Source organism: Lagenorhynchus albirostris, chromosome 2 (genome assembly GCF_949774975.1).
Source record: "Lagenorhynchus albirostris chromosome 2, mLagAlb1.1, whole genome shotgun sequence".
In the NCBI taxonomy this organism is placed as follows: Eukaryota; Metazoa; Chordata; class Mammalia; order Artiodactyla; family Delphinidae; genus Lagenorhynchus; species Lagenorhynchus albirostris.
Window position 1 is genome coordinate 128,464,958 of NC_083096.1, and position 16,738 is coordinate 128,481,695.

General features: G+C 39.3%; 1 protein-coding gene across 1 annotated transcript in view; it reads right to left on the reverse strand.

The window, feature by feature from the left end:
* Positions 1 to 220: 220 nt before the first annotated feature.
* The window catches only part of IL23R (interleukin 23 receptor), a 52,608-nt gene continuing 36,090 nt past the window's right edge, over positions 221 to 16,738 (reverse strand). Inside the window, exons 7-10 of the mRNA XM_060142543.1 lie at positions 9,456 to 9,545; positions 7,037 to 7,142; positions 4,434 to 4,524; positions 221 to 871 (exon numbers count right to left, since the gene is read on the reverse strand). Coding sequence (XP_059998526.1) covers positions 221 to 871; positions 4,434 to 4,524; positions 7,037 to 7,142; positions 9,456 to 9,545 — 938 coding nt within the window. The remainder of the gene's footprint in view (positions 872 to 4,433; positions 4,525 to 7,036; positions 7,143 to 9,455; positions 9,546 to 16,738) is intronic.

A 16,738-nucleotide genomic window follows, 5' to 3' on the forward strand; every position in this document is an offset into this window, starting at 1 on the left:
CTGTTTTGTGCCTTGTAATGAGGAAAATTCAAAAAGATATAGTTGATACATCTTCTAAAATATAGGAGGCATCCCTAATATTGTTGCTGCTTTTGTGGCCATGAATTATGTTCTATCTTTAGATCTTAATTCTCCAATTAAAAAAAAATAGGGCAGAATTAAATTTGTGTTGAGGGAGAGAGCCATCTTCAAATTCAAGGCAGCTTTGGACTACACAGCTCTACTTTTCTAAGAGTGAAATCCTATTGAAGTGGCTTTCCAAAATATTTTGTGGAAAATAAGAATTTATAGATGGTAACGCCTCGTTCATGCTCCCCAGACAGGTCACGAATTCATCAGGCAGCAGGGTCTGTTCTGGAATAGTTTCATTTGGTGATGCATTTTCCAGAAGCATGGTGGTTTCCCCTTCTACAGGGTTTTGCATGTCTGGAGGACTGCATTCTCCTTGATTTAAAATGAGGCTTAATTCTTCAAGAAATAGTGTGTTGCTTAGCGAATTCATACTTGAGACAGAGAAAGAAAAATTAGGATATTTTTTGAACCTGGCATTCTTTCCCAGGTTTAAGCAATCAGCTGGTGGCCCCAGAGTTGAGGAAGCTGTTTCATCATTATGGCTGAGATGGTTTCCCCCAGTGAGAAAATTTGAGATCTGGGGTTTATACCCAGTGTTGAGATCAGGAATATATACAATTGTAGTGTTGGTGAGTAGTGACTTCTGCAGGCTGTCGTTTGTCTCCACGGATCCTGTGTTCTTTTCCCTTTTGTAGTCCATGGGTTTTTCTTCTGGGAGAAAGATTTCTATCTCTGTAATCACTGGATCAACATATAGGACCTGTTCTCTGGAATTACTATTCATAAATTCACTTTTTTCCTAGAAAAAAAAGACATTGTTTTTTTTTACAAAAGAAGTTTAAAGGAACCAACTGGATAATTAAGGACTGGAGTTTTGCTTTCCCTCAACTTTCCTTTCCCCCTCATTTTTCTTCATATTGTTTCGCTTCCCATATGATTTCCTCCTTTTGTCTTTTGTTAACCCTGCTCCATTCCAAATGTTTGTTAAATTCTCCCAGGAGGAGACTGAAGGAAGGGAGTAATAAAAATAGTCCATGCTGTAAGCACATGCCTTTATTTAGAAATTTTAAAGAGAAAGAAGCCTCTTTCATATTAACTTGCAAATTCTTTCAGGGCCTTTTAAAATTTTGGACTATTTCTTAATATTATAGTTCCTTTCTACAAGAAAATACTTTGTTGCTTAAATAAAAGAAAGTTGGCGGTGGGGGATAGTGCATGGAGAATCCTATTTTGCTTCCATTTGAGAATAAAGTTGTAGTAAATGCTTTGTGCTGTGGTTCTAAAGGCGTGCAGCTAGCTGCTCACAAGTCAGACATGTCTGTGGTGATCAGTCAGGAGGGTCGGTGAAGAAAGTTTTTCTTTGTATAAAAGCCTGATGACTCTTCTGGTAAGAAAAGGACTCGAAGCCTTCCAGCTGATGGCTGGCTTCCCAGGGCAAATAACTCCCATCCAACACAATTACAAAATTATAGCCACTTGCTATGGACTGAATGTTTGAGTCCCTCCAAAATTCATGTGTTGAAGCCCAAACCCCCAATGTGATGGTATTAGGAGGTGGGGCCTTCGGGAGGTAGTTAGGTCATGGGGGTGGAGCCTTCATGGATAGGATTAGCGTTCTCATAAGAAAAGACACGAGAGAGCTAATCTCTCTGTCTGCTATGTGAGGACACAACCAGAAAGCAGCCATCTGCAAGAGAGCTGTCACCAGGAACCAGATCTGCTGGTGTCTTGATCTTGGACCTCCCAGCCTCCAGTACTGTAGGAAATAGATGTTTGTCATTTAAGCCACCCAGTCTATGGTATTCTGTTGGAGCAGCCTGAACTGACTAGAACACTACCCCTTAGTCTTTGGGCAGAAAACAAAACCTCATCTGAAGGAAACCCTAAGGTTCATTTCTAATTCCAGGAGCCCAGAATGGGAAGGAAGTTTGACAAAGACAAAGACCTTGAATAAAGCAGCATGAAGGGTCGTTCAAATTTTCATCAGCTCTGCCTCCCCAAGGCATTTGCCAGGTTTGGGTTGGGAAGGGCAGACATGTAGTCGTGGGTCAGATGAATTCAAAGGAACTAGAGTTGCTATAGTAAACTGAGAGGAAGGCGGTGTTTTCCCCTCTTCAGGCTGGCAGCTGAGTGGAGAAGTGGATGGGAGTCAGACCATAGTGAAGGACATAGAAGAGCAACAGGGACTATTCCAGTGTGAGGACAGTAAAGGAAGAGGAGGATCTGATCACAACGAGGGCAGGGACAATGCTCTGAATCACAGAGTGTCCCCAGTTCCCTAGGATAACTAGTGGGGGAGCAAGACAGAACGACTAAGTGGAATGTATATCAAGACCACAGTATTTATTAGTTGTAGTTTGGTGACTATGTACTTGTCCTTCAGTCAGCTGTTAACTATGTACTTTATTCTATATGTGGGTTCAGTTATTCCAGACCACCCATCCACTGTGTAGGCAACATTACCTCCTTCAAAATCAACCACGTCCACACCCTTTCTCTCCTTCAAGGATCCAGAGACAAGGATCCCTCCTCTTGCTCCAGGTGCGACTTTCCTCCACATCCCTTCATAGTCGTACTTGATCAGTCCCCTCCCTCCCCCGCCCCCCCCATACTAGTCCTCTCAAGCCCATTCAATTTAGTACAAACACGCTTCTGAGTCCATACTGCTCTGGAGCTACTGTTAATACATTCGTTGCATCAGTATTGAGAGTATTTGATCATGTGTCAGCATAGCCCCTTTCTTACTTCCCTTCTAGACTACACTCCTCAAAAGATGTCTCCACTCTCAGTCCCCTTCCATTCACTTCTAACTGAACCCCTGGACCGGGACCACCAGTGACCTGCTCCTTGTCACATTCCACAGATGCATTCCACTTCTTATGTTACAGACCCTCTACAAAGTCAGCACCAAGGACCCTTGCTTCTCGACACTTGGCCCACAACTCACGATGCTTATTTCTCTACCTTCCCATTCTGCCTCTTTCCTAGGACCATTCCTATTCCAATGGACACGCCCTCACTGACTCCTCACTGGCTTTAGCAATAGTTTTCAACCCCTTAACAGTGTGCTCAGCATGGCTGTGTAGTGGAATCACTTGGGAAGCTTTGGAAAATGCTGAGGCCTGGGTCTCCCCCTGCCCTCCCTCCCCCAAAGACCCTGGGTTGTGGCCTGGGAATCAGGATTCTAGCATGCAACCAAGGCTGAGAACTGTTGCCTTAGGGACTCACCTGGGGCTAGGGAAGGAGTTGGTTAACGGGCTCACTAGATCTCCAAGAAGAGCCACTTTTTCTTGTTTTACAAATACTTGTCTTCCTCACATCATTTGAACAAAGGGTTCCTAGGCTAAAAATAACTTTTTTTCAAGTTTGAAAACTATTGATTGGCAGAATGAAGTCTGAGTTCCATAATAAGGTCTCCTGTGATCTGATCCCACTCTGCATTCCCACATTATTCCAGTCACTCCTCACATCAAGTGTTTCCACAAAGCAACACCCAACATGCTCTTCTCACCTCTGTGCCTTTGCTCATGTAGCCTGTCTATTTTGAATGTCTTCCGTTTCTCCTGAGCAACTCCTTCCTGTCTTTTAATATGTTTCCTCTATACTCTCATCATGTTTTGTCTCATCTCTGTTACTGTACTACGTCACTGCATTGCAATGCTTGAATGATGTGTCTGTCCCATCAACTGAGTTTTGAACCCCTTGACAGCCAGGCTGGAGAGCCAGAAAGTGTAGGAGCACACATAGCAGATTACTTCCCCTCTTCCATAATCAGCAGCAGCTCCTCCATAACTGGCAAAGTCCCCTATAGCCTCAGGGTCTTCCTGGGGCACTCTTCTATTCTTTGCTAAACTGGATACCTGGCCCAACCCTGGTGATGCCATTTGCCATAGTCCCCTCACATTCATCTTCTCGAATTCCACTGGGTCTCAGGAGCAAAGTGGTGTCCTCCCTGGGCTCCACCTGCTTCTCCAGTCTCATGTAAAACAGAAGCCCCTTTGTGTCTCTGAGGCTCGATCTATTGAGATTTTCTTCTCTCTTCCTTTTGTCCCTGAAGACACCTTCCAATTGCTTGGCCACCAAGTAAGTGGCTCTGGCACCTGGCTGACAATCTTCCATTCACTCTTCTCTTTTGAATGGCATTGCTTCTCTCTTTCATCTCTCTTTTCTTCCCTTAGTCCATTCTCTCATCTCTCTTAAGTATGATTTGAAATATGTATAATTTTATCTCTACATAAGCCATACAGTTGTGCAAATATGCACACATATTTCTTTATCTGAATGGAAATTCTACTCTAATTATTGGACTGCACTCTTGGTTTCAGCTGCCATTTAGTTTGTATTTGATGGTGTTTGGTTACCTGTAGCATTTTCACAACATTGCTATTTTCTATATTAGGAATATCTTCATAAAGCCACTTCGGTATTAGCAATAAGATTCTTCTTTTAATTCTAAAAAACAAAAAATGACTAAGAATAAGCATCTTACTTGAGGATTGGTGCAGGCAATCATCTAGGAGATTAGGAAATCAACTAGAATGGAATGCATAATTAAAACCAAACTTTCCGATGCAGAAACTAAGATTTCCATCTCTTACTTTAAAAAGTTATGTGGAAAGTTGATTCAATATCTTTTCAGATTTTCCTCTTCTCTCTATTGCTCTGCCTGTCTCTAATAAGCCGGAACATTACAAAACACTCACACTAGATTCAAGATAAATGGGAGAACCACCCAGGAAGTGAAACTATACACATGTTAAATATGGCAAACCATTATAAGTGGAGATGTCAGTGTGGAAAAGTTTGTAAAACCTAAGGGATATTTTGTAAAACTTTCCAAGGGGACCATAACCACAGAGAAATATTAAAGAAGAGAATGTCATATAATAAAACTATAATATTTGAGCTCCTCTAATTGTAATGATTCTAAATAGGGTTGAGATGATAGTGGTGGCCCCAGACTTTCCTTATGTAGTTGGAGCAGGAGTCCTGGGAAGTTGGCTTGCAGTTGTGTGGCATGGTGAGGACACCAGTTTTTACTTAGGCTGTGTGCTTATTACGGATCTCTGGGATCGGGTGGTGGAAGGAAGAGTGAGAAGCTGTGAACACCTCACTTTTCCTCCTAAGCTACCCCTTGGCACTGCCACTGTGTTGAAAGCACTTTCTGCATTTACATAAAAATTGATTTGAGCAAAAAGGTTGTCCCGGGAGCTTCGAAGAGACTACACTGATCTCTGGCACATTATTATGTGTTAACAATGCAGCACAACAGATCAGACTCTTATATCTGTTTATGCAGCTTCTCTAAGAACTTTTACTAAGTATCAACCAAATTAGCTGCATGGATTTTGCTTGCCCAATTTGACCTTGAACTGTAGGGTAAAAAATAATTTATTTACACATATTTATACAATGTTTTATGGTTCAGTTTTTTAAATAATTCACACTCCCTATGTATACCTAAAATTAGACCAAATTAGTAAGTTCATGCTATTGAAGAAAAGTTTTTATACAGCATACTGATACAGTGAGAAAAATATATGTGTGTGTGTGTATATATATAGATAGATAGATAGATAGATACCACTCTTGTTTTCATTATATTTAAAATTGTTTTGCTCTCCATTTTCCAGTTCTGTTTCTGAAATAAGGCTTTTATAAATAATGTAAAGTTATAGTAAAAACAGTATCTGCTCATATGTAAAATAGTAATATTGGAATTATCTCTAGTTTTATCTTTTTAAAAAGAATGCTTATTTAAATAATTAAATTAGCAAAGAATTGTTTTATTTTCTTATTTATCGTTACCAGTAGGAAGTTAATTTTTAGTTTGTAACAAACTTAATGTTATTTAAAATTTTACACTCTCTAGGACATCTTTGGATAATAACACAAATATTAATATGATTATGCACTACAAGTTGGAACATTAAGATATTTCAAAGGGTTTTATAATCAAGTATGTTTTAAAACAACCTGAAATAAAGTTCCATATTAGTTTTCTCACCTCACAAGGGTACCAGGGATATATTGATTAATGTGTAATTTAAAAGCTTAGGTTTTGAGGAAAGAGCCTATGTAAATTTAAAAAATATACCACTAGTGTACCTTATTCACAATAGCTCATTCTGAATCTCTCTACTGCATTTTGATTATAAATTTCAAAGAAAGAAGGATTATCTCATGAAGCAAGTGATGGCAAGAAATAGAAACTCAGTGCCAATTAGGCAAAGAACATTCACATGTGTTAAATTTGTGCGTCACTGGACGAACTGGGGAACTGCCACATCAAACAACTTTATTAACCAATTAGAAATAGTGCATCTGGTAAAATTTAGGGTGTCAAAGGCCTTGCTTCCCTCAAAGTCTCATTTTAAAATAATTAGGCATTGATCTTTATTATACTAATACCATATTGGAAAAAAATGACTGAAGGAGGCCAAGGGGAATGGGCATTGGGGCTGGATGCTAAAACACTAACACGATTGGTATCAAAGTGATGAATTCACACATTGCCACACTTCTCTTCACATTGATTCAGGGGATTTGCTTGGGTAGAACTTGAGGTAGGTTACGACTTAAACTACTGTGAAGAATTCAGGCACTGTAGACAGACTTGAGGGCACAATGAGAAGGCTGCGTAAGGAAAGACAGAACATGGGCTGAGACGTCAGCTGTTCCTGGCTTAGTGTTTGGTGACCTTGGGCTGAGCACTTAACCTCTCTAAGCCTCGTGTAAGTCATCTGTAAAATAGGCCACTGAGCTTTTCTGGCAGGATCTTGCAAGGATTAAATGAATGACATTTGTAAATAGTTTGGCATGGGTGGGTACTCATTGAACAGTTTCTTTTGTCTTTCTCTCAAGAAAAATGTTGATGAATTTTTCTAGTAAATCATAGAATTGACTACATTTTGATGGTACCAATATATGTCTAAATGAGAAAACAAATTCTACAAAAACTTACCCAGTTCTGAGCGATCTGTTCAATATCCCAATCAAAGAAAGAATTGATAAAATAACGGCAAAGAAGACCATTCCTAATAGAAGCCCAATGTCTTGTTGCCTATTGTCTGAGAGGAAAGAAAAATAATTTTAGGTATAATTTCCATCTATGTGACGCCAGAATCATTGTTCTTCTACTCTGCTCCAAGTGAAGGTCATTGATCTCAAAGGAAATAGGAAGGGGAAATAAAATTAACCTTTACCTTGGGCTGTAAAGTGACTGCCCTTCCAAACCGCACAATACCTTTTGTTTGAGGGAATTGGGCTGCATATATCTGATGTCAGTGAATTGAGTCTCTGGCAAACGTGGTCAGCATTAGACATTTTTCTGAGCTTGTGCTTGCGTATTTTATATAAAAAAAGTTTAGTGATAAACATCACTTGGTTTGTTCGGCACGAGTGAGAATTCCCAATTGCTTGCGACAGAGTCTAAAGCTGGCCACAATCACAACTGAGTTGTGTTTTTTTTTTTAACCTTTTGTACAAGACGGAAGTTATGTACAACTTGTCACCATTCTTCGAAATTTATTGTTCATGAATTTTTTCCTGCTAAAAAAGAACCTTCACTCTACTTAGAACAATATTTGTTATGAGAGAAATCCAAATTACCATATATCTTACACTGGCATTTTATTTTAAAAACTGCTTTTTTTGAATTTTGGAGTGGAATTAATCACCTGTAATCTTTAAATAATTATTATATTCGGCATGTGTTACCTACCAGGCTCATCCTATTTTCTCCCTAGTACATGAAAAACCCTATTTTCTATTTTCAAATGTAAACTTTAATTTGGACATGACTTGTCATGCTGGAGTTGGTTCTGAGCCATGCTGGGTATTGGCCCCTTCCATCCTCCTTCCTCCCCAGCTTTGGCAGACGTTTATCGGATACTTACCATGTGTCAGACACTGAATTGGCCCTGCCCTAGTTATTCCCCAGCTGCACCTAACATGCACTTGGGGGTCTCCATGCTGTCCAGCCCCTCTCCTAAAGCCACTGGTGGGCCAGGGCCAGTGTGGCTTACTTCGCTCCAAAGTCCCAGTGGGGTATGGAATTAGTGTTTTCCTAGGACTACAATACTATTGCTAAGGATTTCAAGCAACTAACGGGAGGTACTGGCTTCCACATATCCTTGTGCATTAGTCCTGGAGGAGAATGAGGAATTCCCAAGTTAACATGGGGCCAGGTAAAGGGGTTTGAGGAGTAGAGCAGAGTCACCAAGAGAATAACCTGAGATACCTGGGTTCGAACTAGATGCTGCTGCTTATCAGCTCCGTAACATCAGAGCATAATAATGAACTTGCTGAAGCTCAAGTTTCCTCTTCTGTAAAATAATACCTATCTCACAGAGCAGCCATGGGTTCCTAGCCTCCACAATTCCCACAGAAATATCAAGGTGCAGGTCTGTGCAGGCATTTGTAATTAGGGATCTGTGCTGAACCTAAGCACTTGGCCCGTAATTGATTCACATAACGCAAGTTCAGAGTACCCTTACATTGCTTCATTTCCTTTATAACACTTGCTGCCACCTTCCTTTTCTTTTTTTTGTTTGTGGTTTCCCCCACCCCACCCTGTCTATCTGGAATGGAAGCTCCATGAAGACAGAGCCTTTGTTCATCTTTTTCACTGCTGATTCCCCAGTACTCAGAATAGTGCCTGGCACATAAAATATGTGCCTGGCAACATAGAATATTTTTTGAATAAATAAACAGAAGTCCAAAGAATGTCAATATCACCTGCCAAAGTTTTTATACTATTCTTGCCAGATTTCTATGCAAGGAGATAAATGCTCTACAACCTGATCTAATATCTTTTTTATGCCTGAAACATTTAGATATGCTTATCAATGGAAAATACAAAGTCATACTAACAAATAAAATGGGAGCTGGTTTATATAAGAGAAGGAGCACAGACTTCAGGATTTGAAAATTGTATTTGAATTTTAGTCCAAACAAGTTCCTCAACCTCTCTGAGCTCCAGTTTTCCCATCTGTAAAATAGATACATAGCACTTACCTCAACAGGTTGCTTTGAAGATTGATGAAGATTTTGAAGATTGAAAAGATGATGTATATGAAATTCCTAACACATGGTAGACACTCACATAATGGTATTTTTTAGGAAGAATTTTTGAGGTCTTGAGCCCCAGCAGCAATTGAACTGAACGTGTATCTAAGCCAGAGCAAAGCTGGCAAAATCTACCTAAACCGCTCCTTACATTCAATTTTAAGCAGATTTTTGTTTGATTATTTTCCTATGGAAAGCATGTGGCATATCTTACTGTCAAGAAACGTATGCCTGACACATGATTTTTCAGTCTGGAGCATTCAGATGGATGATTAGTAAAGACTACTCAACAAACCTAAGCAGTATTTTCTTACCAGAAGTAAGGTGTCCTTCAAAGATGGAAGCAATTAGAAGCCCAGAATTCTGAGTATCATGTTGAAATGATTTCAGTGTGACCTGGGGAACTTAAACAAAAAGAAAATAGTGTCAGCTTTTTATTTTTTGCACTCAGGTTACCCAGTTTCCTAAGAGAGTTTCTTCACTTGTTTGGAGATGATTAAAGCAAACCAGTAACTTTAATAGGCTGGAAAGATGGAGTAAAAGCAAAAACCTCTGTGTGTGTGTGTGTGTCTTCTTTTTATTAAATTGGGTAAATCCTAAAGGAGGAAACATTCAAAGGACAATAAAAACTACCTAGGGTTTGTAAGACTTGAAGGTGTGTACACTAATTTCATGAGGCTTCTAGGCAACAAATTCCAAGGAGCTTTATTTCATTCACCGAGCCAGAAAAAAACACACAACTGGTCTCTACTTGATTCCTTCCAATAGATGATGCAATAAAGTTTAGGTTTCCTTAAGAGCCTTCAAGATGTGTCACTTTTGCCTTTGCACAGTCTTAGAGATGCTGTTTGTGAACAGCCTCTTGGCTTCATATAAGAAGCCCAGTTTTGATTAGCAGACACTTTGAGGTTATAACATAAGGGTGGAATGCCATTAATGACTTCCCTCTGCTCCTTCCCCACGGGCAAGGATCCTGGCCAGCCCTGTCTACCCGTAAAGCCTGTCAGAACACTGCTAATGAAATCTTCTGACCAGGGTGGGGTCAGCTGCCTTGGTAGCTAACTTGTTTTCAGCCTGAACTCAGAAGAGTCCTGGATGGGCTTCCCTGGTGGCTCGGTGGTTAAGAATCCGCCTGTCAATGCAGGGGACACGGGTTTGAGCCCTGGTCGGGGAAGATCCCACATGCCGCGGAGCAACTGAGCCCGTGTGCCACAACTACTGAAGCCTGTGCTCTAGAGCCTGGGAGCCACAACTACTGAGCTCTCGTGCCACAACTACTGAAGGCCGCGCGCCTAGAGCCCATGCTCTGCAACAAGAGAAGCCACCGAATGAGAAGCCCGCACACCTCACCTCAATGGAGACCCAATGCAGCCAAAAATATAATAATGATAATAATAAAATAAAATAAATAAATTTATAAAAGAGAAAAAAAGAGTCCTGGAGTTTCCTTACCCACCTCCTCCCTCCTGATAATTAAAAGCTGCCAGAGGTGACTTCAAGGACACAATTCTCCCAGCTGACAGAAGATATTCCTGAAAATGGTTCTAAGCTCTGGATCTCCAAGAAGGCCTCAAGCCCTATTTATTCAGTCATTCTGATTTCAGTGTTCAAATTCTTCTATTAAAAGAATCACTTTGGGGGCCAGGGAGAAATCACAACTTGAGATGTCCTTAACTGCTACGGAGATATCATAGGCTTGTATAACAAGCTATGTGGCCAGGGCAACTCTCTTTGAGAAAAATATCACAGAGTTCCGATGAAAAGATTCCTATGGGTCTTTGGAAATGTTTTAAAAAGGCTGATCTGGGTGCAAACACAGGCTCGATTGAAGAGTAGTTTTCTAAGAACAATGGGTAGGGAATTTGAGAAGATGAAAACATCAGAAAAGCCAAAAGTTCTTTCCTGTGTTTTTATTCTCACTTCTCCACAGCAAGAGGGAAATGTTTCACTGTGGATTGTGACAAATCAGAAGCTCTTTCTGGCTCCTTAGTGCTTCACTACGTCTCTTTTTTCCCTAAGTATGTGGTTCCATCCCCAGTGGTCAACAGCCAGGTTTATTCATCTAAATTAGTATTTTACAGGCTTATGTTCATTCTCAGGGAGCCCAAGCAGGAGTCTGCATCTACATTAGTTTACAATTTTAAGAAAAGTATTACATTAAAATGTAACACAACTTTCAATTTTGCAAAATCATGGGTTTATAGCATATGTTGCTGGATTATTTTTGTTTTCACTTTTATTATTTTAAAGTTAGCATTTTTATTTAAAAATATATATGGTGCTGTTGGCTTTTAATACAGGTTAATATAATTCTGTTGTATAAACTACAGGTGGTTATTTGGCATGAAACGTCAGTTATTAATTTGCATCACATAAAAGTAATTTTCATATCTGACTAGGGCTTTATTAGCCCTAATAGAGAATAAACATAATCTTCCTTTAGAGTCTTTTTGTTATCATAGTTTCAAATCAACCAGGTGTATTAATTTAAATTAGATTAAATTAAAGTCAGTTAAAAGAGATGCTTAATTGTAAGAGGGTAATTTCACAAAGAATCAGATATCTGAAGACAATTTATAAACAAAACTGTCAGAGAAGAAATCAAGCCAATGACAAATTTTTTTTATTAATGTTTATTGGAGTATAGTTGCTTTACAATGTTGTGTTAGTTTCTGCTATGCAGCAAAGTGAATCAGTTATACGTATATACGCTGTACCTATATCCACTCTTTTTAGATTTCCTCGCCATTTAGGTCACCATAGATCATTGAGTAGAGTTCCCTGTGCTATACAGTAGGTTCTCATTAGTTACCTGTTTTATACATGGTAGTGTATATATTGTCAATGACAAAATTTTTAAGCAAGGGACTGAAATGAAGCCATATAGACTATTATCTTCATGACATACTGCCACCAAGTGGCTAGGTCATTTCTTCTTAAATCATACTTAATATTTTTCATTATAAAAGCAGTAACTATAATAGGAAAAAATAATTTTAATAAGAAAAATAAAAGAGAGAGGGAAAAACCCTCTAATACATCCCCTTAATCCACCTGCCATGACTGAAAAACATTGTTTATATCAACTCTAATCATCAGTGTATTGCCTAAAATGCTAGAAAAAAATCTCATGGTATTTTTGTTATTTATTTAATATCTGCAGTGTTATGTCTGTAAAGAGACAGTTCTGTCCCTGCAGCGGAATATTAAATTATGCTTTATTACTCTCACAGCATATATTTGAGTATACTCAGAAACCCCAAATCATCTCTAATTTGGTAAGAATTTTTATATAACTTATACACACTGACATTGGACACTAGAGTTAGTCTTAACAGAAGGCAGTATGTTTATAGGGAGTTTAGAATGGTTTTAAAAAAAGATGCAGTTTCTTGTTCTTGGACAAAACTAGAAGCATAACTACATTCTTTGGCCTACCCAATACCAGCTTAATTTAATCAAATCCACTCAAAAGGAATTAGTTTTAGCAATAAGGTATTCCATCTGTTTCTTAGGGATAATGTCAAATCAGCCTCCTCAGCCTTTCCCTCTACGTCTACCATGGGGCAAAGTGTGTTTTGTTATTCTTTTAAAGTGATGATTTATCGAGTACTAATTATGTTCCAGATACTGTACTAGACTTCACATGCTTTCTCTCAGTTAATTCTTACAACAACCCAATCAGGTAGATAGTACTATTGTCCTCATTTTATGGATGAGGAAACAAAGGCATGAAAAGGATAAATGACTTGTCCAAAGTCACCTAGGTAGAGGTCCAAGAGTGAAAATTCCTCCCTGGTTCTGGCATGTAATTTGTGCTGGTCACTGGCTCCATTAATTAATAATCTCACTTTTGTAGCAGGATGGCTCCAGATGGGGCAGCTGAGTCAGCCTTGCAAGCAGTGCTCCCATGCTGAGACTTAGCCATTGCTCCCTGGGGGCTGGCCAGTGTGTTAGAGCTGCCTGGCCTTGTAGGGCTCGGAACCCACCACAATGGACGATGGTTGGGCTAACCCATTGAGCACTGATTCTCAGACTCTTCCAGCCTAGAGTTATCTTCTTCTGAACACCAACTATTTCCCTTTTATACAAGCAATACTTGCTAACTGTAGGATGCTTGAAAAGTATAGAAGAGTATGAAAAAGAAAATATAATTTTACATTTGTTCACAAACTAGAAACAATCATTTTTTTACATTTGTTAACAGTCTTTTGTGTATATCTGTACCCTAGTTGAGATCATGCTCTTTACTAAATGTTGTGTCTGGGATTTTTAAATTTAATATTATATCATGAACATTTTAAAATTTTTAAAAAAATTGTTCAAAATCATCATACTAATGGCAATTTAATATTTCATGATGTTTGTACTGTGTTTATTCAATCATCCTCCATTAAAAAAGTGTATAGCTTGGTGATTTCAGATAACCAGCTTTGGATTCAGATGAAACTCAGTTCAAATCCCGGCTCTACCACTTGGAGTTGCTTGGCCCTGGGCAAGTTGCTTAACTGCTTTGTGACTCAGTATCTTCATTTGTAAAATTGGGTAATAACAACGCTTCATTCATGAGGTTTGATGACATAGTTCATACAAAGCACTTAGTACCATGCCTTATACAAATTAAAAGCTTAATAAGCATTAGCTATTGCTATGATTGGACTTTTAGATTGTTACCAAATTCTTACTTTTATAATTAGCTTTTAAATAAATATCATTGTACATAAGACTCCTTTCCATAGCTCTGCTTATTTCCTAAGGCTAGATTTCTATAAGTGGAATTACTGGGCCAAAGGGTATGGACATTTATAATGCTCCTTTGTTTATTTTTGTCCTTGCCAGTCTTGGTGTCAGAGCCACACTAATCAAGACCTGCTTCTTAGAGGTTTGACCAGAGCTGACACAGGGACCTTTCTAGATCTTTCTCTTTCAGAAGTTTCTAGATATTTAAGAAAGAGGAGCCATATTAAAGGTGTGTTTTTCAAGTTAGTGAAGGGTTTTTTTTCCATCGTTTTTCTTAAAACATAAACATCTCCTTTTGATTTCTTTCTATTCTCCTTCTTCTAATAATCTCAGCTATTCACAGCATTTACATGCTATCTCCCTAGGCCAATTTAGCTCTGTGGTTGGAATTCAACATTATTGGGCCAAGGGTGAAGATTTGACCCCAGTCCATGTCAGATGGCAAAGCAAAAGACAGTGGCCAGACCTATCAAATAGGCACCAGAAGCCCAGGGCAGAGAAAACAATACATCAGAACAAACTCTTTATCACACCTCGAAAAACAAGTCAAACTATGAATCATTTCATGAGTTACCGTGTTATCCTTGTATATTAATGATAGGAGGTCGTGCCTAGGCATATTCAAGGGACCGTCTTCATGCTTATATTCCTAGGCTGTAAGTACTTGGTACATAGAGAGTAAAGAAGGTAAGAAATATGTATATGGCAATCATATTGTTAAAGAGAAAGAATAAGAGAAGGAAAAGGTAAAAGGCAGCAGCCATCTAGACATTTTCTTGAGTGACATGGACCACACAGAGGTGAGGGTCTGATGTCAAAGTGTAGCAAAATTCTATGTGCAAGAATAGGCAGCTTCCAAGTTTTACGCAGTGGTTTAGGATTCTTCAGAGGTGCAACCTTGCTGTCAAGCCAGCGTGTTCCTATTCCTGAGTCTGAACAGTCTAGTGGACATTTGCCATTTTTCAGTTGCCCAGCACCAGGACTTACTCTGTGGGCATCCTAGGGTAGGTAGGAGGCCAGTAAGGCTTCCCACTGTGGTAGCCTCAATGGAGCAGAGGCCCCCTCTCCCCACAGCCAGCAACTAGCTGCAAGCAGATGACCTGAGCCTAGCTCATCAGATGCCCTCCTCCCCACCTCGCACAGGACACACAGCTCCAGGAAATCGCTTAGAATCCAATATGGGTGCAGCAGCTATATCCAGGGTCTGGTAGCAGCAGCACCAGTGGAGTGTCCAGGGCACAGGGCAGGCAGTGGCAGTGACCACAGTGCCAGCTGCAGAGTTCTCACCAGATTCTTCCTAGGCTGCGATTTTGGCTGTGGTTCTAGTTCCTGCAGCCCTTGGATCCTGCCCGTGATCATTTTGCCAGCCTTTCTACTACTTTCCAGCTATCTTTCCCATAATTCTCTTTCTGCTTAAGAGAACCAGATTTTATTTCTTTTGCTTGCACCTATCGCAGTGAAAACTTGTGTAGTTGGTAAAAATTGTAATTGTTGGTAGTGGGTGGTTAGGTGAGGAGACATGGTAGGACAATAATGACCCCACAAAGATGACCATGCTCTAATCCCTGGAATTTGTGTATAGATTACCTTATATGGCAAAAGGGATTTGAGATGGAGAGATTATCCTAAATTACAGGGACGAAATTTCAAGGGTCTTTATAAGAAGGAGGCAGGGGGGTCAGAGTCAGAGAAAGAGATTGGCAGATGCTATACTTCTGGCTTTGAAGATGAAAGATGAGGCTACAAGCCAAGAAATGCAGGCAGCCTCTAGAGTCTGGAAAACGCACTGAAACTCTCTCATAGAGCTTCTGGAAGGAACACAGTCCTGCCGATTCCTTGGTTTTGGCCCAGTGATATTTATTTTGGATTTCTCACCTCCATAACTACTAGATAATACCTTTGTATTGTTTTAAGTTACTGAATTTATGGTAACATTTTACAGAAGCAATAGGAAACTAATACAGGAGATTATTACTTCCTCATGAAAAAGCATAATCTTTATTCTCTATTACCGGATTGCAAACCTCAGAGAAATTGTGAAACTCTTATGAATTGCTTTTTATTCTACAAAACCCTGGTGGTTTATTAGGGACAGGACCCAAAGATTAAATAAATCCAGATGAAGGGTCTAAAATGATTAGTATTTCAAGGAATATTGTGTATATGTTTAACCCAGTTTAGTAACCACAAATCTACAAATTTATAATCCATCTCAATATGAATGAATCAGAAATCTCTAGTTACAAATAACAGAATTTTTGCAAGGGTACTTTCTGTGTGCCACTTCTAATTTGCATTATATTTAATACCACCTATATTTGGTTCCATTGATATAACATTTGTTTTAGTGGCTAAAAAGCCACTAAAAGTCCTGGAAAATTAATGAGAATCTTTGAGTCACTGGTAATGCAACAACAAACAGTATTTTGTGAGAACAAAGTACGATGTGGTTTAATATCTTGCTTATACTTGCCTTCCTCTGGAGAATTGTCAAAAAAAAAAAAGAATATGATTTCTCTGGGAAACTTTTCTACTGCAAGTTGCAATTCAAGCAAGTTAATTAGTCATTATGAAATGTGACTGCCCTTCCCTCAGGCTTCTGACTTGTCTTTAAAGGGATTAGAGAAGCCTCTACCTTTTCTTCATTACAAAGGGATCTGTATTACAATGCAGAATTGAAAAAAAAAAAAACATTCCTGCCTGGAAGACCTCTCCTCACATTGGTAGTAGGGAATTCATGTTCACATTTTCAGTGTTGGTTTTTTATGCTGACAAACCATCTTTTCCCCTTTGGGGCTCTTTCTGTACTGCTTAAAGACCCCAGAAATTTTTACAGCGACTATCCAGGTTGGTGGTC